Source organism: Amblyomma maculatum, chromosome 9, assembly GCF_055883805.1.
Source record: "Amblyomma maculatum isolate TAMU_Amacu chromosome 9, ASM5588380v1, whole genome shotgun sequence".
In the NCBI taxonomy this organism is placed as follows: domain Eukaryota; kingdom Metazoa; phylum Arthropoda; class Arachnida; order Ixodida; family Ixodidae; genus Amblyomma; species Amblyomma maculatum.
The window spans coordinates 18,339,998-18,361,786 of NC_139352.1; the positions used below are offsets into that span (position 1 = coordinate 18,339,998).

General features: G+C 43.6%; 1 protein-coding gene across 1 annotated transcript; it reads right to left on the minus strand.

Annotated features, from left to right (window-relative positions):
• Positions 1 to 418: 418 nt before the first annotated feature.
• LOC146178482 (uncharacterized) lies at positions 419 to 21,015 on the minus strand. Its single transcript, XM_084579980.1, has 5 exons — positions 20,678 to 21,015; positions 6,022 to 6,225; positions 3,571 to 3,766; positions 1,845 to 2,053; positions 419 to 1,125 (listed from the first exon to the last, which is right to left on the minus strand). The coding sequence occupies exons 1-5, from the start codon at positions 21,013 to 21,015 to the stop codon at positions 765 to 767; spliced, it is 1,308 nt and encodes a 435-aa protein (XP_084436106.1). The 3' UTR covers positions 419 to 764.
• Positions 21,016 to 21,789: the final 774 nt, after the last annotated feature.

Genomic DNA, 21,789 nt, shown 5'->3' on the forward strand with positions numbered 1-21,789 from the left:
TCGACTGGGAGCGCTACTTCGTCTTGCTTACTCCGGACCCCGGACTTTGTGAGCGAAGAACCGTTCCACATAACTGATAACAGCACTGCAGAGCTATCCTCGGCTGCCCTCTTAGCTTAGCGCAGTCATGCGGAGCACTTCGCGTCCCACCTTGATTTCGCGACATTAAAATATATAGTGGGGAACTAGATAGCATACGCGAGGGCACTCAGTAGCACTCTCGTGTTAAGGATGACATCCCTCGAAACCCTCACACAGCGCCGATAGCGAGAGCCTGGCGTGGTAAAGTGGAGTGCTTCAGACCACAGTATTTTTCTTCTTTCAATGACAGCGTCCTTCGATTTACTTTTATTCTTATATTTACTTCCATTTGGTTTACCTTTCATGGCCGCTTTTAACGGTGGTCTTAGACAGACTACTTCCACGCGACGGCTAAGGATGCGCTCCTTATAACGGCTTACGCGTTAAATAAAATTCCTGTTACTATCACTCTCGTCGGTTGCGAAAATAATCAGGCGCTGTTTCTTTTTAACTGTTGTTTTCATTCAGACAGGGCGATCGCAAGACAAGGAACTGTAACGCACACGAATGAAACGGTGCTCCAACCGACGACGCTGAAGAGAGTGAGTGCAGTCTGTAATTTGTTATCCCGCACAAATTGTGGAAGAGGCAAAATTGAAACGTCATCAAGTGGTGGTGTCCCTTCTTCGGTTAGGCACCTCACTTACAGGGTTCATGTTCGCAACATATTCGCCCTTTTTTTCTCAAGCGGTCAATTTGTGGACGCTTAACACAGGCACATCCGACCCGACGATGTTTGATGTACCAAAGAGTACGGATCGTGCCATCTGCCCAAAAGTGTTGTCGACTTTCCTGATGTTTTCTTCGGTGAAGTCAATGTTGCGCAAAGGGTCATCTGTGTTCAAATGGCGCAGATTTAAGTGCGCGTGGATTACGTAAGCGTTGCGCCAGTTATGATAAGACAGCGGCGTGTATAGCGCGTTGAGCATGTCCAGGTTGACCTCCAGGCCCTCGACCCTAAGGTTGAAGAGATGCGGGTGTTGGCGCAGTAACGTAATAGTAGGTAGATGGCCAGCGGTTAAAAGCCAGGAAGCGTCGTCGTACCTGCATGAGACATTCGATTTGCTGGAGACTTCGGTACCACACCGCATTGTCGGCGCAAAAAACGCAGATAGGGGTAAATTAAAAGCACAAAACGGATAACCAACTGCAAGGGTGGAAACTGTGGACGCATTTAGCTATTGTATTATTAATCCTTGTGTTCCAACCATCACGCATGTTGCATCGAAATATCTCCAGATCACTCGTTATGGAAGTGATACAGTGAAAGAGCACTCATGCATAATGCTTCCATATAGTGTAATTTCAGCTTTGCTTATTTTCTTTATGTGTTCGATGACATCGATGGTAGTCTGTGGCGGAACGGATCACTGTCCCATCGGCGCAACTATTTGGGACCTATAGCCCTTTCCCAAGCACTTCACCCCAAAGAGCCAGCCGAGCACCAGGCCGGGGGAAAGCTTGTACCCATTGGAAATCGGCGGGTACCCGGCGGCACAAGGGATCGAACTTTGTATCTCCCGAATGCGAAATGGATGCTCTACCAGAAGGCCACCATCCGAAACTGTTGTTAGAATCAAATAGGATAATCGGGAAAGTTGTGTGACATCATGTATTCTATATATATATATATATATATATATATATATATATATATATATATATATATATATATATATATATATATATATATATATGAAGAGAAAGATGGGGGCAGGAAAAAGGAGGGGGGAATAGAACCAGCCTCTCGAAATTTCACTCACTGGATGGATATTTCCCTGTAGAGCTTGAGGAATCGAGCATCCCCATGGAAGATCATGACACTGCTGCCCATGTATTCTCTCGGTGGAACCGAGAGCGTTGCTTCGTAGCGCATGTAGCGACTCAGAGACTGCACCACAAACACGTCTCTGGACAGGTAGATGCCACCATACTGTTTCACGATGTCAGCCAAGGACCCATTGGTCGGGTTCTGGAAAAAAATAATGAGTCAGGATAAAATGGCCATACCAGAAACGCTTAATGTCTTCACATGATGAAACAAAACAAAAAAAAAAAACATCGCGTGGAACGTCTTTGTCAAACCTCCGCACCCACAAACACGTTGCAGTGTTTACCGAATTTTTTTTTTTTACGTGAAGTACACTTTTCTAGATTACGAACAAAGACAAAGCAAACATGCCCAGAAGCGTCCGTACTGATGGAAACGACAGAACCGTGCGAAACAGATCAGACTAGAGGGAAGCAGACAGCCACACACGCTTTATCTCTGCCATATCTGTTCTCTGCTCTGGTTTTTGGCCATTTGAACCAAGTAGTCCAGCTGAGACCATTTCTTGAAGCCTCCGTGGAGCTTCGTATGCATTTTGTAGCTTTATATTGTGGACCCGACGGCAACACTACGTGTATTTATGGCAGAGAAAGTGTGGCAGTCGCTTCCAGAGATGCCATCGTTACAAAGACTTACACGTAACCAGCTTTACAACAATACTGCAACATAGATTAAGAATAAAACATGTGCACATGAGTTTCTGAGTGTGACTCTGTTTTATACCAGCTGTTAAGACCAAAGGTGCGCTTTCGGCTGCTGAGATGTGCTACTACGAGAATGGCGAAGCTACGTTCTTCACTGTCGTGTCGAATCTCGGAATTCGAGTTTCTTTTGAGCAATATTACAGTGTTCAATTCCATCGGTTCTGTAGACGCTGTGTGAGCATGTGATATCAGTTTTGACATTTGTGACCAGCGACATTGATGAAGGGCTGCCCATTTCTAAAGACATTTTATACGGGACATTTGCTATTCATCCATCTTCTAGACGTAGTCGTAGGCTACTTGACCCCACAAGGACAGATTGTAGTTGATAGAGCAGTTTGCAATAAAACGTTTTTTTTACAAGGGAACTGCTTATCAGAATAAGAGTCGAGACAGAGTTCCGTGAACGGCTTTCAAGTGATGGCCACTGACGCCGAGAGTGGGGAGGCCAGCGCAGAGCATATCGACTATTTGTTAACCACTACGTGTTACCAGCCTCTCGCCACGGTCACCTGAATGCCGCAGCTCTCATACCTTTGCCGCCGATAACAGCAACTGATTTCCGTTTACTTTGACCTCTGGATCATGGAAAAGAAGAAGCTATCAAGTTACTCTTGGGAAGCACCACCAGCATAATTTTGAAGATATAGCGTTGGCCAATATACTCATCCACTACTTTGCCTTAAATAAAAAATAAACATGCTTTTAGATAATTTATCCGCCGTGAACATAATTTTATATGGACGAGTTGAAAAACGTTTCTCTGAGATGCAAGTTCCTGTCCAGCAGCTTCACGTGATAGCAGTCAGAGCGAGTACTAGTGCAATAGTGCGCTTTATAGGTTGTAACATTTAAAAATACTTTGTCCTAATGGGACGTGCTGAAAGGCATGAAAATGTTTCCTTGGCGAAGTTGAGAGCTCGTCTCACTGAAAATTTAAATTTGAATATTTACGTTATTCCTCCTTTCGAAGACCTCCCTGGGGGACTCGAGCGGCACAAACGTGAAGTTGATGCCTTCGGTCCAGTTCACAAAAGGCCCCGTGAAGCCGCAGGGGCTGCAGTGAACAATGATCGTGCGGGGTCGTTGGTTCAGGTACATAGAGCGGAGGAATACCACGTCCGTGATGGTCAGATTGGTCGCGTTGTACCTGCATCCAGAACACGTTTAACAGCATCATCATTCTCCAGCTGTGTCGTCGAGTGTGAATGCCACTATTTTGACCTGACGCATCTCATTCGTACTAATTCGAAGACATGCATATTATTCAGAGAAAGATTTATTCATTCTGATACGATTCGAGCGTACATGTGTTGGAAAATTTGCTTCGCGCTTCAGGGAAGAATTTCTCAACTGCACAGAGCGTAATTATAGCTCTCAACTGATATTAACACCAGCTCAGCAGTGAACTGTGTGCTGATTTATCCAAGTTATATTAATATTTTACCCCACACTCTCTTGTCTACTTTCCTTTGCATATTTGTCATTTGCGCAGGTCTTGGTTTTAAGGAGACGCTCTAATATTATAATTGTCTTTGCAGCTTGAGACCTTCATTTCACCCGCCGCGGTGGCTCAGTGGTTAAGAAGCTCGCCTACTGAGCGGGAGTTGGGGGTTCGAACCGACCGCGGCAGCAGCGTTAATTTTGATGGAAACGAAACGCAAATGCATCCATTTACTACGCGATGTCAATGATCGGTAAAGATCCCCAGATGGTAGAAATTATTCCGGAGATCTCCACGCGCTTCTTTCTCTTATTTCAATCCCCCCCCCCTCTCTCTCTCTTCTCATACAGCGCTGTTCAGGTGTACACAGAGATATGTGACAGATACTGCGCTATTTCATTTTTCCTGTAACTTAAACAATTTAGATTTACATTTCATATCGTCAGTGAAAGCAGCCTCCGCTAAAGAACGTTACCTGGGTTGCTCCACTGCGGCTAAGAACGCTCTAAATTGTGTATAAACAAAAACATTTTCTTTATTACGCTCTTAAGCCAGCCAGCGGCTAACAATTACAAAACTTGGTTTGATGACCACAGAAGTGAGCTGTTCATTTCCTGTGGTGCAGTGAACTGTCATAAATATGTAGATTTTCAAATTTTCACGAGCTACTGTAGCGTTAGCTTTTCGTGCAAGAATAACATAACCCCGGTTGAACATTCTATTTCGCGATAATGTTCCTATTATCGATGTTCGGAAAGTTTTCAGCTAAGAGGTATAGATAATGTACTCACCTCAAAAGCCCGGGGAAGATTAAGCTACGCCCTAAGGGTATCAAGCGACAGCAGCATATGGTCTTCTTAAATGATACACATTAAGCAGTATTAAGTGGTATTTTACAATTGCATGATAAGGATGCAGTTGCAAAATACCGCTTTATGTGATATCGTCTGCAGAGTCTATGGCTTGCTAAAAAATGTTTATAGCATTCGAATCCCAACTTACATCTGAATTCGTTAGTCGAGATCAATTACCTTTTCCATTTAAATGGTTTGAGATATGACGCGACATTGCTTCACATAACATATGATGTGTGCAATACGTCTATATCAAATTAAGTGAGGTCTTTTAAAATGACTGCTATGCTGCATTTGAGATCCTCGCCCGAGGTCGTGTACCTGCGACTTCATGACCTTGTCGATCAATGAGAATATATCCCTCGTGGTCAACAATGCTGACTGCTACACCGACTTTTCTGCTACATGGGACCCTCACGCCTAACAAAACCAGTTACAGAGGACAAAGGTGGTCACTATAAGCTTTCTGAGCATGTCCCTGTAGTACATGAATGTAAAAATATATGTGCTTCTAGAAAAGCATTAAACAACAGAAACAAGCACGTGGCTCCGTCCGTCAGATGAGAGCTTTTTGACCATACCAGTCTGCAAAATCCACTTGAAAAAGTGACCAGTTTCACTGTGCAGTTTTCCAAGTGGTTATATGCTGTGGCGCCATCTAAAGCGGTCAGCAAAAGCTATTTGCTATTGCCGTCATAACCTTCTGAAGATCCTTTTTTTTTCTGTTTGGTTTAGCTCTTAATTATCTGTACTGTGTTATACATAAGTATGTTCGCTATTGCAACTTTTCGAGCGATTTTATTTTCCCAGTGGTCCCATTTATGAATAACCTGAAAATTTCGAAGTTATACGCAGTTTCCTTTAATGACCGCGGGCGCCGCCACTATCCGTAAGCACCCGAATTTTGACCACAAAAAAAAAAAAACTCAATATTTTCTGTACATGAACCCTTTGGGAGGAGTCGCAACTTAGATTATTAAAAAGGTTTGCTATCAGATATATGCCAGTCATTACCATTTTCTTACATAGTGCACCCTACCACAAAACATGGGAGGATTATTTTCAATACACTATCAGCTGAGCTTACGTCCCAGTGAAGGCACTTACCTGATAACATGTATGATATTCGGAACGATTTCGGTTGGGTATCCAGCAGAGCTGTCGGCGTCGTAAAAACTTCTTGGGCGGCTTTCACGTTTTATCGGGGGCTCCATGAATGGTCCTCGCGTTTTAGGCCCATAGAGAGCAGCGAATATCACGCACATGTTGATGGCAATGAACAGTGACAGGAAGATGTCTACCAGAATCCCCCTGCGCAAATAAAACGAGGGCAGCAATGTAAACTCGGTCTTAGGCAGGGACGTAGATTTATTTTTAAACGCACATTGAGAAAATCGCCATCGAGTGAAGAGTGGTAAGGAAACAAGTCGTGGAAAAATAAATCAGAAGGATGAGATAATTCTTGCCGCTAATTTACCCTACCGGACTAGAATCGGTCTAACGGATCTTGTACGCATGATTCCGTTCCCTCAACGGTAGGGTCCTCTGAGCAGCGTCACATGGCGACAGATAGCGGAAATATTGTAAAAATGAATAATAGCGGGGTGTAAAATTAGCCGACCTCGTTGCTTCAGTGGCGCAATTGATTGACACTACATAGCTAAGCACTAAGCGCGTGAAACAGACGTTCGAATCCTGTAATAATAACTTTTTGCTTTTATTTTTTAGTTTTTATTTTAAGGCAGCATTATAAAAAAACTACCAAGCTCATTACGCATCTTGTACAGCTATGACTACCTGTAAAGCAAATTTAGAAATGAAAACTATTGTTAACAAATTCGGCTTGATTCAACACGTAAGTGTGCCTCGTAACAACATTTTAGACTTGTTCCTGGATAACTCAATTAATGTTGTAGATTCTGTCACTTGTGTCACGGCTATAAGGGACTATCTCGCTTTCGTATTTAGCATTAAAAACGAGCCAAGGCACGCGAATCGAAGAAGGAGTATATATTTTTTTATAAGGGGCAAAAGGTTTGAAGTTGTAGAACTGCGGTCTTTTTTTTTTTTTTTTTAAATGGTAGAATTGACGGAAAGTATTTGCCAGGTACTGATTCAGATAGACGCAAAAAGGGCTAAAAGCCATGGGTGGCGCCCGATATTTTACAACTTATAAGGAGAAGAGGCGTATATCTGACATTGTAAAGAACATAAAGCAGCCATCATTTCAACAGGCTAGTCGAGATAACTGATGAACACAAAATAAAAGTACGTAGTGCACAAGATCCGATCGCCAGCCGACTCAATGACAATATGAAAAATAATATCCAAGGCGTTTTGGAAATACGTGACGGAATGCGCATCTGACGCAGGAATAAATGGAAATGTTCACAGAAATAAGATCTTCACCTATGATACACCTAAGGTTTCATAGATTTTTTCGTTAGGTGTTTTTTCCCAAAAATAATCTTCGGAGAGTTAGTGGGTGATGAGTCAATAATATCATCCACGGAACTCATTGTGAGAAGTGCTTGGGACTGGGCTATTTGGAACATCTCCTCATAAATGCTGCGCTGCTTAGTTGTACACGGACAAAGGAACTGGACAAACGCTGAGGTTAAGCGCAACCTCAGCGTTTGTCTAATTCCTTTGTCCGTGTACAACTAAGCAGCGCAGCATTTATGAGAACTCATTGTGAGCGGCAACGAAGCTTTGTTCGAAAGTACAGATTAAACTAAGGCGCCCGGTGCAAATGGTAATTTCTCCCGCATATTAAAACGCCGTAGCTGGGCCGTCGCATCTTGCCTTAGTCTGATATACAGCAATTGATTTTCTAATTGTGTGCCACCGAAAGACTGAAAAATGGCACACGTAGTTCCAGTAAAAAAAGTAAATAATTATAGACCTATTTCTTTTACATTCGTCTCGTGCAAAATATTAGAGTGTGTTCTATACAAGGAAATAATGAAACATTTGTTACAGAACAGAATATTACTTGATGGTCGACACGGTTTACGTAAGGGACTGTCTGGTTACAACACCAAAGGATTGAATTCTATCACGACTTTGTAACTGAGATACAGCGTTTGTTTTATTTATTAATTTAAGGAAGGTCTTCAACACAGTTCGTCACCCATTCCTGCTTCACAAGCTTTACAACGCAAATGTTAATCAGGAGGTGTACAAATGGATCGCCAGCCACTTTACAGCTGCGTCGTCGATGTGTTATACTGAAGGGCGCTACTTCCCTGTATGATCGAGGTCACATCGGGTGTTTCTCAGAGCTCAGTTTTAGGGAGGCTGTCATTTTTACCTTTCATTAACGTTATTCCTACCTTCATGTTTCTGTTTGTTTGCCGATGATTGCGTCCTATAGAAAAAAAAGGTAAGAAATGAAAGGGATTCTCTTCACTTATATACAGATCGACCTTAATGTCATTGTCTCATGGTGTGAGGACTGGCAAATGGAACAGATACAATTAATCTGTTCATAGCTGTCTTTCACGAAAGGGAAGAAAACACAGAAACTCATTATTTTTTAACGATGATACTATTAACCAGCCATATATGTATAACTATTTGGGTACGACGTTTTCAAGCAATTCTTCCTTGAATGCCTTGAATTCCAGAGCGCATATTCTCTTTCACCGAAACCTCAAATCCTCAGCTCTTGCCATAACAAATGCTGTTCATGTTTGATTTGTTCCATTGATCCTGGAGTATGATTGATTGTGGAGCCAGCGCCAAATAACTTTATCTTACCAAATTTAAAGTATACAAAATGGAGCGGCAAGGTTCGTTCTAGCCGGGTACAAATGAGGGCAGAGCTGCGTGCATAACGTGGCAATGTGTAGAACTGTGATTGAACATGGTGATTACTGACCCCTCCCCCCCCCCCCCCCCACTTCTGTTATGTAATACACCTAAAGGGGCCTTTAAGAGGAATAAATTAAATAAAATGAAAATGAAAACTGAACTGGAATGGGAAGCACTCTCCTTAAGACCAATAAAGCTGCGCTTGAAATTATTTCAGATAATCGGTAACAAGACTGGGATTAACAAATACACCTATTTTAATCAACCGCGCTATATATCTAAATAAGCAGGTCATGACTTTAAATACAAGAATATCAGGCCAGAATGAGCTTTTACGCCAATTCCCTTTTTGCGAGAACTAACAGAGGGGAGTCGTGTATCTTTCAACCAAATGTGCTGCAATAACGAAGATCTTTTTTATTTTTTTTGTCACGTTTCAGCCCCCTTCTCTTGAGCTTAAACGCATTTAGGCAAAGCGAGGTATGTCTGAATAAATAATAACGAATGCCATTATACAATGTAAGTGGTAGCCGTGTGGCCAGCTGACATTTATTATCAACTCATTGAACACGCAAAAAAAAAATGGAATAGAGTTCGATTATGTGTTGCAGTCCATCGGTCGATCCGCTGTAGTTAAAAGCTTATTTCCCCATTGGGTTGAACCTGTGTTCTTTGTACTAACAACAGTCTCCCTTTGAGTTGCTGATTATTCCACCTTACTCCGCCATCTAGTATTCGTCAGAGTTTTCTTAACTGGCGCGTCTTCAGCATCAGCGATGGTAAAAGTATTGGTAAGGAAATCGTTACTTTTTGCGAGGCTTGGCTTTCCTGCTCGATTGTACTCATTTGGTTGTGCGAATGCATCTATTGATAGGTAATTGCTTTCTTACCAAATTATACACAGCATTTGAGATGTTCCCCAAAACATTTATCTCAAACCACTAGCGTCACGTGGCTGCAGCTAGCACAGAACCGGGTTAAGTGGAGAAATATGGGAGAGGCCTTCGCCCTGCAGTGGGTATAGTCAGGCTGATGATAATGATGATGATGACTAGCGTCACTATAGTTATCAATTCGCCTTCCTCGATGAAGTAGTGGCTGGGCTTGTGGAGAAAGTGGAGATGTCGAGATTATAGAGACTTCTCGAAAAGATGGCGCTCGAATAAAGACTTCTTAAAATGGCACGTTTTTATTCAAGGGCGAATTAAGTTCCTATAAGGGGAGTATATATATTTGCACCGCACCTGTCTGGCTGCAATAAGCCCAATACCTACCAGTAGTTACTCCCAGATAGTGTTATTGGTCATCGGACGCTACACCACTTCGAACGTTTGATGCTTCCACTCAATTATTGGTGCAAGGTACTTGCGCTTTATACAGCGCAGATGCGCTGTAGAAGCCATAATATGAAGTTTGATTTGATATAGCACTGAACCTTTCTTGCACTGAAGTGTGAAACACATGATAATCAGTCAATGCTTTGCACAAATATCGCAGGACTTTACAACACAAATGTATACTAGAAATGATTGAAGAACAGTGTTATTAGCAACACGTTTTACTGTGCGTTGTACACGAAGCACTTCCGCCACCGCTCCCTTCATCATTTAAGTCTCGAGCCTAAGCCATGCTTTATATTCCATGGCGGTAAATATTCCAAGAGTTAAAAAAAAAAAAAAAAACGAGAGAGAATATTCGTGTTGGAAAGAACTGTTCGGCAGGAGTAGAAAGTTTGGTTTTCGGTTCCAACGTCTTTGTATGCGGTCGGTTTGGTTTATATTAATATTTCTTCCTATGGGGCTAAAACGTGGAGGCTAACCAAGAGAGTTCTGCTTAAGTTGTGGAAAACCCAGAGGGCTATGGAACGAAAAATGGTAGAGGTAACATTAAGAGATAAGAAGCGTGCATACTGGGTCAGAGAAATAACTCAAGTTACCGACATTCTAGTGGAAATTAAGAAGAAGAAATGAGCATGGGCAGGACATGTAGTGTGAAGAGAGGATAACAGGGTAACAAACTGGATTCCAAGGGAAGGAAAGTGTAGCAGGGGACGGCAGAAAGTAAGGTGGGGGGATGAGGTTAAGAAGTTCGCAGGGGTCAAGTGGATGCAGCTAGCACAGAACCGGGTTGAGTGGAGAAATATGGGAGAGGCCTTCGCCCTGCAGTGGGTATAGTCAGGCGGATGATGATGATGATGATGATGATGTCAACCCTTTGCAGCTCAGCACACATGTTGCTAACCTGCAGAGCACATGCCCGCCTTGCCGGTCGCTTCTTCTTTTGCGTGCTGCGTTAGGTTGGATGAACTTCACACACCCTCTGTTAAGTAAGAGACGGGCGATAAACTGATACTAGGCACGTGAAATTATCTTCAAACCGCACACCATTTTTCTCTGCTTCGGGGTCACTCAAGAAGTAGTAGGCAGTGAACCAGCTAACTTTGAAGCGCTACTGTGCACTCGGAAGGTAGGCGGACACAAAGAAATAAGGCGGGTGATCAGGTGAAAGGGGAAGGAGGATGAGGAGAGCTACTGAGCCTCGGTGAGCTGCCTCATCACGGTGCTATGATCGTGTCTTAAACTGTACACCGGTAAGGCAGCTACCTCCAGTTGAAACCTGCGCATAGCTTTCGAAGACAAGCCCTAAAACCATTCCGAAACCTAGCAACGCGTGCTTTGTGCTAAACATCAACGACGTTACAAACGCTAAACAAAGGCCTTTGAAGCTCTGGAATCCTACACAGCCTCATCGCTAGTAACCAACAAAGCAGGGCGTGAAACACCGAAGCTCAAGTACTCACGTACCATTCTGTCGGACTTCCTGATAATTGTTTTACGGCATCCTGATGTAAAGCGGGAATGTTCAGCTTTTTGGTTTGGGACGCAGACCCCTTCATGCCTTGCCGTGGAAGAACGACCAAATGCAAGTATCTTCATTCTCTTCGCGCAAGGTATGTTCTCGTGCGCCTGAAGCACGAGACTTCGTGAACCTTTTTAGTTTTACAGCAAATTCTTACGACCATTACGATACTCTCTAGTGTGAAATTTGAGCGCAGCTATGTAAGCATTTCTGCGATATATTGAGTTGAGAGATGTATGTATGTATGCATGTATGTATGTATATGTGTGTGGTGTGTGTGTGTGTGTGTGTGTGTGTGTGTGTGTGTGTGTGTGTATGTATGTATGTATGTATGTGTGTATGTATGTATGTATGTATGTATGTATGTATGTATGTATGTATGTATGTATGTATGTATGTATGTATGTATGTATGTATGTATGTATGTATGTATGTATGTATGTATGTATGTATGTATGTATGTATGTATGTATGTATGTATGTATGTATGTATGTATGTATGTATGTATGTATGTATGTATGTATGTATGTATGTATGTATGTATGTATGTATGTATGTACGTATATATGTATGTGCAGTTGCAGATCATTGTCTATTTTTGACATCAGCCAAATAGAATCTGAGAAGGTATGCAAGCATTGTTTGGCCCAGCATTTCCTTTTTTTTAAACGACTGAACGAATTTTAAACACCCAAAGCGGATTGTTCAGTAAAAAAGAATACATACGTCTCATGAAAAAATTAGTATAGAGCTTATTCACGTGACGTCATTGCTGCTTTACTGGCAACCATGGCACGCACAACGCAACATGAGAGAGGGAGAAAGAAAGAGAGAGATAGGGAATACGGCGAATCAGGGTACAGTGTTGGTGAAATCCGAGCTCTGGATGGACGGCGTTCCAAACGGCGTCTCAAGTGTCCGACAAATGAGCGGCGCGCAGCAGGGAGGACGAAGGGAGGAGGAGGAGGAGGAGGAGTTTCGAACCACCCAACGTTATGGCGTCTTCTCAATGCAGGGTTTGCCACAACGGCCGCCTGCTAAACCTGATAGTGAATAGGGTCTATAGGCTATGGTAGTGAACTTGTAGTTGTAATAAGACACCAAAACACAGCAAAGCCCGTTGTATTTACATTTTTTAGCAATAAAGGTGGCGATTAAGGTATATGGCATTCCAATCGAAGTTTGTTGATGGGTAAAAAACATTTATACAAATATACTTGAGCAAATACAGTTGATAAGCAGAGAAAATGTTTAATACGGGAGGGTTTAAAACAGTTTTTGGAATTCTAATGTTTAAATCTAATGCAGAGTTTGGGGAAAAAAATTTAAAGGCCGAAACAATGCTTATCGGTCTAGCTTTTTCTTTTTTAAACCACTGATTCAAGACTATCAAGGCTAAGCATGACCTAAGCTAAAACGCGACAAGACCTCTGCAGCCCATATAGCCCGTTTAAATTTCACACGCAGCGCCATCAGATTTTGAAATGAGCCATATCACAATACTGCGACGGAGCTATCAAGCTGTTACCGTGTTGTACATGTCATATGTTTCCGCTTTGCTTTCACAGACATTGTGTATCTAACCGGTACCATTACAATTAGCATTTTTGGATATTTCTTCGCCAATGACTTGATCCTTGCATTTGCGTCCGAACGTGCTACAGCAAACAGCCGCCGCTGTGCAATGCGGGTTTGGAAGTAAAACTACGCTAATTGACATTTTCTTTTTAGCTCTTTTTGGTGTTTGGTGGCTTTGGTGTTAAGGACCAAGAGTAGGCAATTCTTACAGATAGAATTTTGCATTCTCGCGGTATAAAATTTTGAGATTTTCATGAATAAGATTCGATGTCTCACTTGTGTGCCGTTAATTGTTTAGCCCCCAAGAACGATATTTTCAAAGCCAAACTACATGGAACGTGTACCACCTTGTGTCGAAAAAAAAAATACCAAAACGAGTACACCGGTAATCTTCACGTTTAGAGAGATAATTGTGGTTTATCTGGCAACAAAAAGAAAGATAGTAGTTTGTCTTTGGGGAATATATGCCTGCATAATATCGCGCCCGGCTCGTGATCCAAAGGGCAGCGGTTCGGTTACGCTTAACGACCCCGAAGATGACCAAATGCAGAATGAGACGTATAACCACATCATCATCATCATCATCATCATCATCATCATCATCATCATCATCATCATCATCATCATCATCATCATCAGCCTGACTATACCCACTGCAGGGCGAAGGCCTCTGCCATATTTCTCCACTTAACCCGGTTCTGTGCTAGCTGCATCCACTTGACCCCCGCGAACTTCTTAACCTCATCCGCCCACCTAACTTTCTGCCGCCCCCTGCTACGCTTTCCTTCCCTTGGAATCCACTTTGTTACCCTAAGCGACAATCGGTTATCCTCTCTTCGCACTACATGTCCTGCCCATGCCCATTTCTTCTTCTTAATTTCCGCTAGAATGACGGTGACTTGAGTTATTTCTCTGACCCACTCTGCACGCTTCCTATCTCTTAATGTTACGCCTACCATTTTTCGTGCCATAGCCATCTGGGTTGTCCTCAACTTAAGGAGAACTCTCTTGGTTAGCCATATTTCTTTTTAAATAAGAAAACACCGTGTTGTCCACACTACTGCTTCTCCACTCACACGTAATCCAGCACAGAGCACTGGTTCATGAGAATCAGTCGCTAACTTCCAAGTTAAGAAACACGACTAGCGCCATTTGTTTGAGACAGGAATGCATTAGTGCAGATAACATATAAAGGCCACACAGCAAGGACAATGTGAATATGAGATGTCTGCTTTTTGCCATAGCCGCAGGAAATTTTCGACAATCACAGAACACGACTCTGGTAGGCTGACGACAGGTTGACGGGATTCTTGTGGAACACTGAGCAAACTAAGCAAGGGTTGAGGGTAATCCCCACTGCGCCAGCCAACGTTTCGCTAAGCGGACTTCTCCTTTCGGTGCCGAAAATGACATTTCTTGATGTCAAAACAATAGCGCACTGAGGCTTCCTTGAGCGTGTTCATCGCACACTACTATTCTTTAGCTCTTCAATTTCCACATATAGAGGGTGCCACTGGTCTACTAAGAAATAAATGACGAGAAAGTGCGTTCGGTAGTCCACCAGATATACATTTGTAGTTTATTCCTTGCTTTCTTTTTACACAAGCTCAGGCGCGAAAAGACGCCGTACACTGCGCCGTAATGTCCTGACAGCATGCCTGATCGACTTGATTTTATAAGTTTACCAAAACGTGAAAAGTGTAAAAAGAGTGTGAAATGTGAAAACGAACAAAAACAAATAGCGATGCGAAAACAAGATTGCAAGCGTGGAAGGGTTGTTGGCACGCCACGCCGTGGAGGAGCGATGCTAGCTTACATTAACTCCCTTTCCAGTGAAAGAGACACGTCTCGACTCCTCCCACCTCCTCCTACAAACCGGTTGGCTGAGCGAATGCAGCAAGGTTAGACGCTCGTATGTTGGCAGACTCCTTCTCCTCTATTTGCTACGGAAAGGCAAATAAAAGGAGCTCGCCGAACAAAGCTCTGAGGCACACGTCTGCGGATATCATCAACAGGCGCGCCTATTCTCAGCGCAGCGCCAGTGTTCGTGAGTGTTATCGCCAAAGAGAAGACACCCAGTTCAGTGCGTGTAAAGTATTTTACAGATGTGTGTGCGGGATGTACTACAAATGAATTTCGCCCTATCTGCAAAACGCTAAAATATACGTCCCAAGGCAACTATTTGTGGTGGCTTGTAGTTTTCGACGCTCTACATTCAACCGTGTCCCAGTTCTCGTGTTTACGTGACTGACGTGCTAAAAGGTGGAAGTACCGTAACGATTCCTCTTTTTGAATACCTTCAACTCGTTCCAGCGGTAGTTTCTCTAATTGAAAGCTGCATCACTTCTAGAAAACATAGGCTCTAGTGAAGTCATCATCTCAAGATGAGTTGTACGGCCTTCGTCATATCATGCTTCCTGTTCGCTGGATTAAGCCCGCTTGTTAAGCTCCAAGCATCTGCGGCCGGTCACTGCTCACCGGAACCCCAAGCTACCGAAATCAGTGACCGCGCTACCTGTCCCTTTACGGTAACAGTCGACGTGGACCCGGGCCGGATCCCTGCTGAGCTGCCTGTGGTGAAGTGCAACTGTCTAGGCAGCATCTGCAGCGAGAAGGGTGATTTCCGGTGCCAAGAAGTGCGGAGCACGTTTAAGGTGGCGTATCACGTCGGCGGGAAAAGTTCCGCTCCAGAGCTGAGCAACAAAACCGTAGACCTGACCACGTCATGTGTGTGCGTCGTGAGTAAGTCTCTAATAGCGCTGACAGGTGGCTCAAGAACTCAAGACAGGGGAAACACTGGAAAACTGGCGTCGTTCAAGTGATTCAAGGCTGTTTGTGCATGCTGTTTGTGCAATGCTTGGCTACCGCGTTATTAGAGGAACAGAGTAATAAAAGACGCTAAAGAAAGAAGCAACAAAGGGTGAGCACTAAAGTCTTGGAAATGAAGTTCAACCCTGAGGCTAGATGCGCGAGTGGCTGATGTATTGATAGGTCAAAAACACAAGAGACGTCTGCTGCGCTTTTTCCCTCATTGTATATCACCATGTTACCCCCGTATGGTCACTGTGTTGTCGAAAAAAAGCGCTTCTATTTCTGTCGTGCATAAATCTTGTAGCTTTCTGAGTTAGTGTGTGTATGACTTCAGTGTTTTCTGCAGTCTTTCCGCAAAAAGATGGTAACGAGACTGGTGCGAGGCTACACATCTACAATTTATTGAGAAGTTGCGGTTGTGGTGCCACGTGTTGGAATAGGATAGAGAACAGCCCAATGTGTCCCGTTCTTAGACCTGAAGCAAACTGAAAGTAAAGTCAATTCCTTAAGGACATTTCACACTCCTATAGGAAAGTTTGCAATTTCGCAAAGACCTGCCAAACGAATACAGCAACACATCATGGTTTGAGGCATGGAAAGTTTTGATGATATGTTGTAAACAGCAAGCAGCCCACGTGCTCGGTGCGGTCGTCATTGCATCACGGCGCGCGCCGATTGCCTCTTCGTTGGCCGTCATGTGAGCAACGCTAAGCAAGCAAAAGCTATTAGCCGTTCTTCACGAACGCCTGTCGTATTGTTCATCACGTGGCTTTCTTGCGCATCGCGCAATACCACGGCACATTCGTTGACAGCGCGAGCTATATATATGCGCCTAAAGACTGTCCTCGGGATAGGATTCACAGTTGCCTACATAAAGACAATGGCGTCACAATCACCTTCTTTTTCTTTGTTTTGGGGCTTCCGCTTCCGACAGCCCAGGTATTAAATTTGTGATTATTTTATTGAATTTTTTTTAAATGATTGCTGACTGGCCTGGTACATAAATTAATCTATAAATGGCCGGAAAATCAGGAGGCCTACTCTATAGCTGCATAGGTACAGTTTTTAGATTAGCGCTTTTTGCAAGAAGTTTATGATTGAGTTGAAAAGAGAGGCAATTAAGGAGGCAGAACTGAAGGTAGAGTTAGGATTTGTTTTGCGTATCGTGTGCTTATAGTTTATTTGCCTGAAAAGCTGCGTGTAAGAAAAAAAAATAAGCATTTTGCGACTTGACTATTGAAAATAATTTAGTCTCCTCAGCTGCATTGGGCCTTTCTATAGCTACATTAAAGGTACGTAGAGGACACAACCATCTGTTTTTGTTTTTTTTTTTTATCTTTGTAAAATATATTCATTTGATTTTCGCGGATGGGTTGATTTTCAGCGGTACCAAAAAGCGCAAAAGATCCTTAATATTTTCACTTAGCTCTAAACGCCTCACACCATGTACCGAAGCAGTCCGTATAGAAGAATATGCCATTGCCATCACTATTTGAGCGCTTAAACGCTAGGAGGTAGAGACTGATTTATTATTTTCCTCCCTTTTCTACCATGTTGAATCACCGTTTTGGGAGAAAGGAACCTGTTTGTAATCAGAACGCTGTCACAAGTTCTCGTTGGGCCCCAAAGATGCAGTTGTACAAAGCATGCCTTTAAGTGCTATCGACGCGAAAAAATAACGGATGATTCAGCGTGCTTAGGGCCCATGACAATTGGTGCGCTAGTACATCGGCTTTAATTTCGGCTTCGGTTAAAGATTCGGCTTTCAAATTGACGCAGACTTCCGACAAGCGTAAGCCAGTCGACCTACCCAAGTTGTATTGGGCTGCGTGCGTCATTCATTCGTGATAGGATATATCGTTCACTCGGTGTTTATATAGAGTAAGAAGATTTAGACATTTAAACACCCCAGCCGGTTTAAGGGATAGGGTAAGTCAGGAGCGCAAGCGGTCATGCGTAGAGCCCGAAGAGCGAAGAGCGTGGACAAGTGTGGTTAGCTTTCCTCTACTCGCGCCGGTCATGTTCTAAGAGTGTGTTAGCCTCACTTGCATTTTGTAAACCGTGGACGTTGCGCGCATTGTTAACTCAAACTATGCCTGGACACTTCCATGCGAGCGGCGTTATCACCTTTACTTTTCGTATTTTTGTAAATAAATCATATAACTTTATCACGTTCTTTCTCGCTACCGCTCGTCTGTGTAGCTCACCTCGCTGTATTGTACTTGTCCATTTTACTTCCACCGGGCACTCCTCGAGTGCGTAATATAATAAATAGTAATAGTGGTGGCGGGCACCACTTTCTTGTCCCCCCCCCCCCCCCCCCCATTTTTATTTATAAAAAATAATGTCGCCATAAACCATCCTCGAAAACTAACAGTCGGTGTCACCTATCCATGCGCCAGTCTATACATTTCGTTTCTGACTTTTTTTAGCGTAGTGAGCTGCTCACGGATACCCAAACTCTGCTCTTATCTGTGTCATAGCCTCCAAAGGAGGCTATGTCTGTGTCCATGGGAGCCAAAGCAGCCTTATCAGGGTAGTACGTATTAGGACCTGACCAACTAGAAACACTCCTAATGGTTGCACCCATAACAGAATTAACACAACACCGACTCGGGCTTGACATGTGACTAGCCTTCCATCCTCAATTCTGAGCGGCCTTTGTAGTCCTCTTAAAAATAATTTTCAACAAAAGTTTAAATCGCTTAACTCTGTGCAGATTAGACCGAGGGCGACGAACAGAGTGGCAATCGCAGTGAGGTGTACAAAAAGAGGCCTTCTCTCGTAATTTGGAGCCAATTTCTTATTTTGCGCAAAAACAAACCTGCTCGTCTAAATGATGGGTGTAAGCATTAAATATCTAAAAATTTCCTCCTCTCTCTAACCTGTTAGTAAAGTTTGAAAGCTTGCTAGGAAATCGAAACTTATTGCGACCGGGAAACCGATATCCTCGATAGAAGTCGTACAGTAAGCCCAAGAGCAGCGCATTCCCAAGCCCTCTAGCATGCATATATATATATATATATATATATATATATATATATATATATATATATATATATAATAAAGATTGAAGGAAACACTTCTTAATTTATTGTTTATGCAAACAAGGCAGATACATGGCAGAAAATAAAGATAACAGAGGTACGTCATTGGAACAAGGATGCATACGTACAATCGTTAAAGAGATGTTCTGTGTACACAACACGAAGTAAACGTGGTCCACCATATCTTTTTGGATAATGTAAGCCACACATACCACACCTCTGTGAGCTGAAGAATACCTTATTTCAGTTCAGCAATATATGGTTTGGTTTGGTTTGATTTGTGGGGTTTACCATCCCGAAGCGACTAAGGCTATGAGCGACACCATAGTGGAGGAATCCGGAAATTTCGAACACCTGGGGTTCGTTATCGTACACTGACATCGCACAGCACACGGGCGCTTTTGCTTTTTGCCTCCAACGAAGAGCGGCCGCCGAGGCCGGGATTCGATCCCACATCCTAGATTCCAAGAGAAGGAAAGCGTAGCAGGGGGCGGCAGAAAGTTAGGTGGGCGGATGAGATTAAGAAGTTCGCAGGGGTCAAGTGGATGCAGCTAGCTCAGAACCGGGTTAAGTGGAGAAATATGGGAGAGGCCTTCGCCCTGCAGTGGGTATAATCAAGCTGATGATGATGATGATGATGATGATGATGATGATTATGATATATTTACGGTCTTTAGTTTACAGGCCTAGGTCTCTTCGAGAATACGACGAGACAGAAACCCGCGGTGATATTTTACGGTCACATTCTTGTAGAAACTACCTGATAACCATTTTTCTTCATGATCACTTCTTATAAAAATACCTTTCAAATTTGGTGTTTGATTGAATCTGCATCTTTTTTTTTTTTATTCAGGTGTTCAAGTTCAAACGCCTCCTCGAAAGTACTGCTTCGTGAATTCCAAAAAAACGACTGCTTCTCACAGATGTTTCGCATGTCTGTAGCATTCTCGCAGACTCTTTGTGCTGAGGAGCCAAGTCGATATATAAATGCAAAATAGCCAACAAAATGAATATGATACCATCAGACCAATTTTTCCCACTCTGCAGTGGTTGCATTTTGCACGTGTGAATATTTTGTCATTAGTAAAGAAGAAAGCGACAATAGTTTATGAAATGGTTGGTTTGTGGTTGGTTTGTGGGGTTTAACGTCACAAAGCGATTCAGGCTATGAGAGACGCCGTAGTGGAGGACTACGGAAATTTCGACCACCTGGGGTTCTTTAACGTGCACTGACATCGCACAGCACACGGGCACCTTCCTTTTCGCCTCCACAGAAAAGCGGCCGCCGAGGCCGGGATTTGATCCCGCATCTTTGGGAACAGTAGTCGAGTGCCGTAACCCCTACGCCACCTGGAGTTTATGAAAAGATCATGCACCATCGGACTACGGAACATCACACTACGGAGTGTCAGATTGCGGGACATCAGAATGCAGCATGTCACAAATACATAAAAATAGGATACAAAATGTAACAGTACAGAACTACAGACAATGAACGCCGCGAAAAAAACTATAGACAACAGAACAATAGTCTTTAGAACTACAGACTTAAGGTCAAAAATGCGCCAAGACTACACACCATCCGAAATGCTCCATTCTTTTTTTCGACTCAGTAGGCAGCTTTCAGGGCTGGCGCTGGTGGCGTACAAACGAGGGGCCGTCGAGATCACTTGCATGGATTCGGCTGATGTTGCGCGAGGGGCGTTCAAACCAGGAGCCGCCGAGATCACTTGCCAGGCTTCGGCTGTGTGCACAGATACAAGACACTGTGAATTGCATGCGCTCTTTTAGGGACAACCCGTTCCTTCCAAAACGCAGGACTTCAAGCGATTCCTTAACCTCGTGGCAGCGAAAGTCGCCCGCCGAGCTGCAAAGTTCCTCCGGACACTTGCACCTGACGATGGGAATCCTGGCCGGAAACCTGTTTGGGTCGAAGTCCGTTGATCTGGTAAAGGGGCAGGTGGCCCTGTCACCAATGTTGAAAGACATCATATCCGGCACACATAGCAGCGATCTCTTAGAGCGAATGCTCATTGAGTGGGAGCCGAAACCGTGTTCGAGGACGAAGAGGCAGATTAAGAAACAGGCTGCAGCGAAGGTACGTGCCATCGTTCTCAGCGGCTCTCGTGGGATTTGAAACCTCAGTCGGTGGCAAAACTCCTCGCTTAAGTACGTTGGCTGATAAAGGAAGGGCGAAGGGCATACGACCACAGAGATAAGTAAGGATATCTGATCTGCGACGGACAACGAATCGACACTCGTAACAGGCACGTCCGTTTTTTATTGTGCAGTGTACGCGGCTTTTTTCTATTTCATATAGCAGCCTGACTAAAGTGCGGCACGAATGTGTATGCAAAGGCGAACATTGCAGCCCCGTCCTGCTAAAAGCCAGTAGTCAAAACAAAGCTGGGTGTCAAATACTTCGCTAACGTACACAGGATACTAGACGCTAAGCGGGACAATGTTGAGAGCAAATGATGTATAGAACGTGGACATGGGGTAAAAGGAAAGGGCAGGCTGCCCTACCTGCGTGGTTGCCGTTGTGTGTGCTTGCTTGAGTGGTTCGTGAGCCGGTGAGTTTAGGCTCCACTGCTGGCGCAGCCAATGGCGGTTCACGAATAGAGGTTGGGCAGCGTTGTTTCATCGAAAGGCAATGCATTGGTCAGGCCAACGTGCACAACTGAATGTTTACCTGAGCGGCTCGCATAGTGGTCTTTTATGCGACCTCATTTTTCTACAAGACCTGTTTTTTTGCGCAGCTGC

Bases quoted from the DNA above. Each gene is read 5' to 3' on its own strand.
- LOC146178482 (XM_084579980.1), bottom strand. From the start codon at position 21,015: ATGTCTTTCAACATTGGTGACAGGGCCACCTGCCCCTTTACCAGATCA. The intron at 2,054-3,570 runs GTAAATATTCAA...ATTTTTTTCCAG, and splicing joins TCTTCGAAAGGAGGAATAAC to AACCCGACCAATGGGTCCTT. The intron at 1,126-1,844 runs GTGAGTGAAATT...TGTCTCATGCAG, and splicing joins TACAGGGAAATATCCATCCA to GTACGACGACGCTTCCTGGC.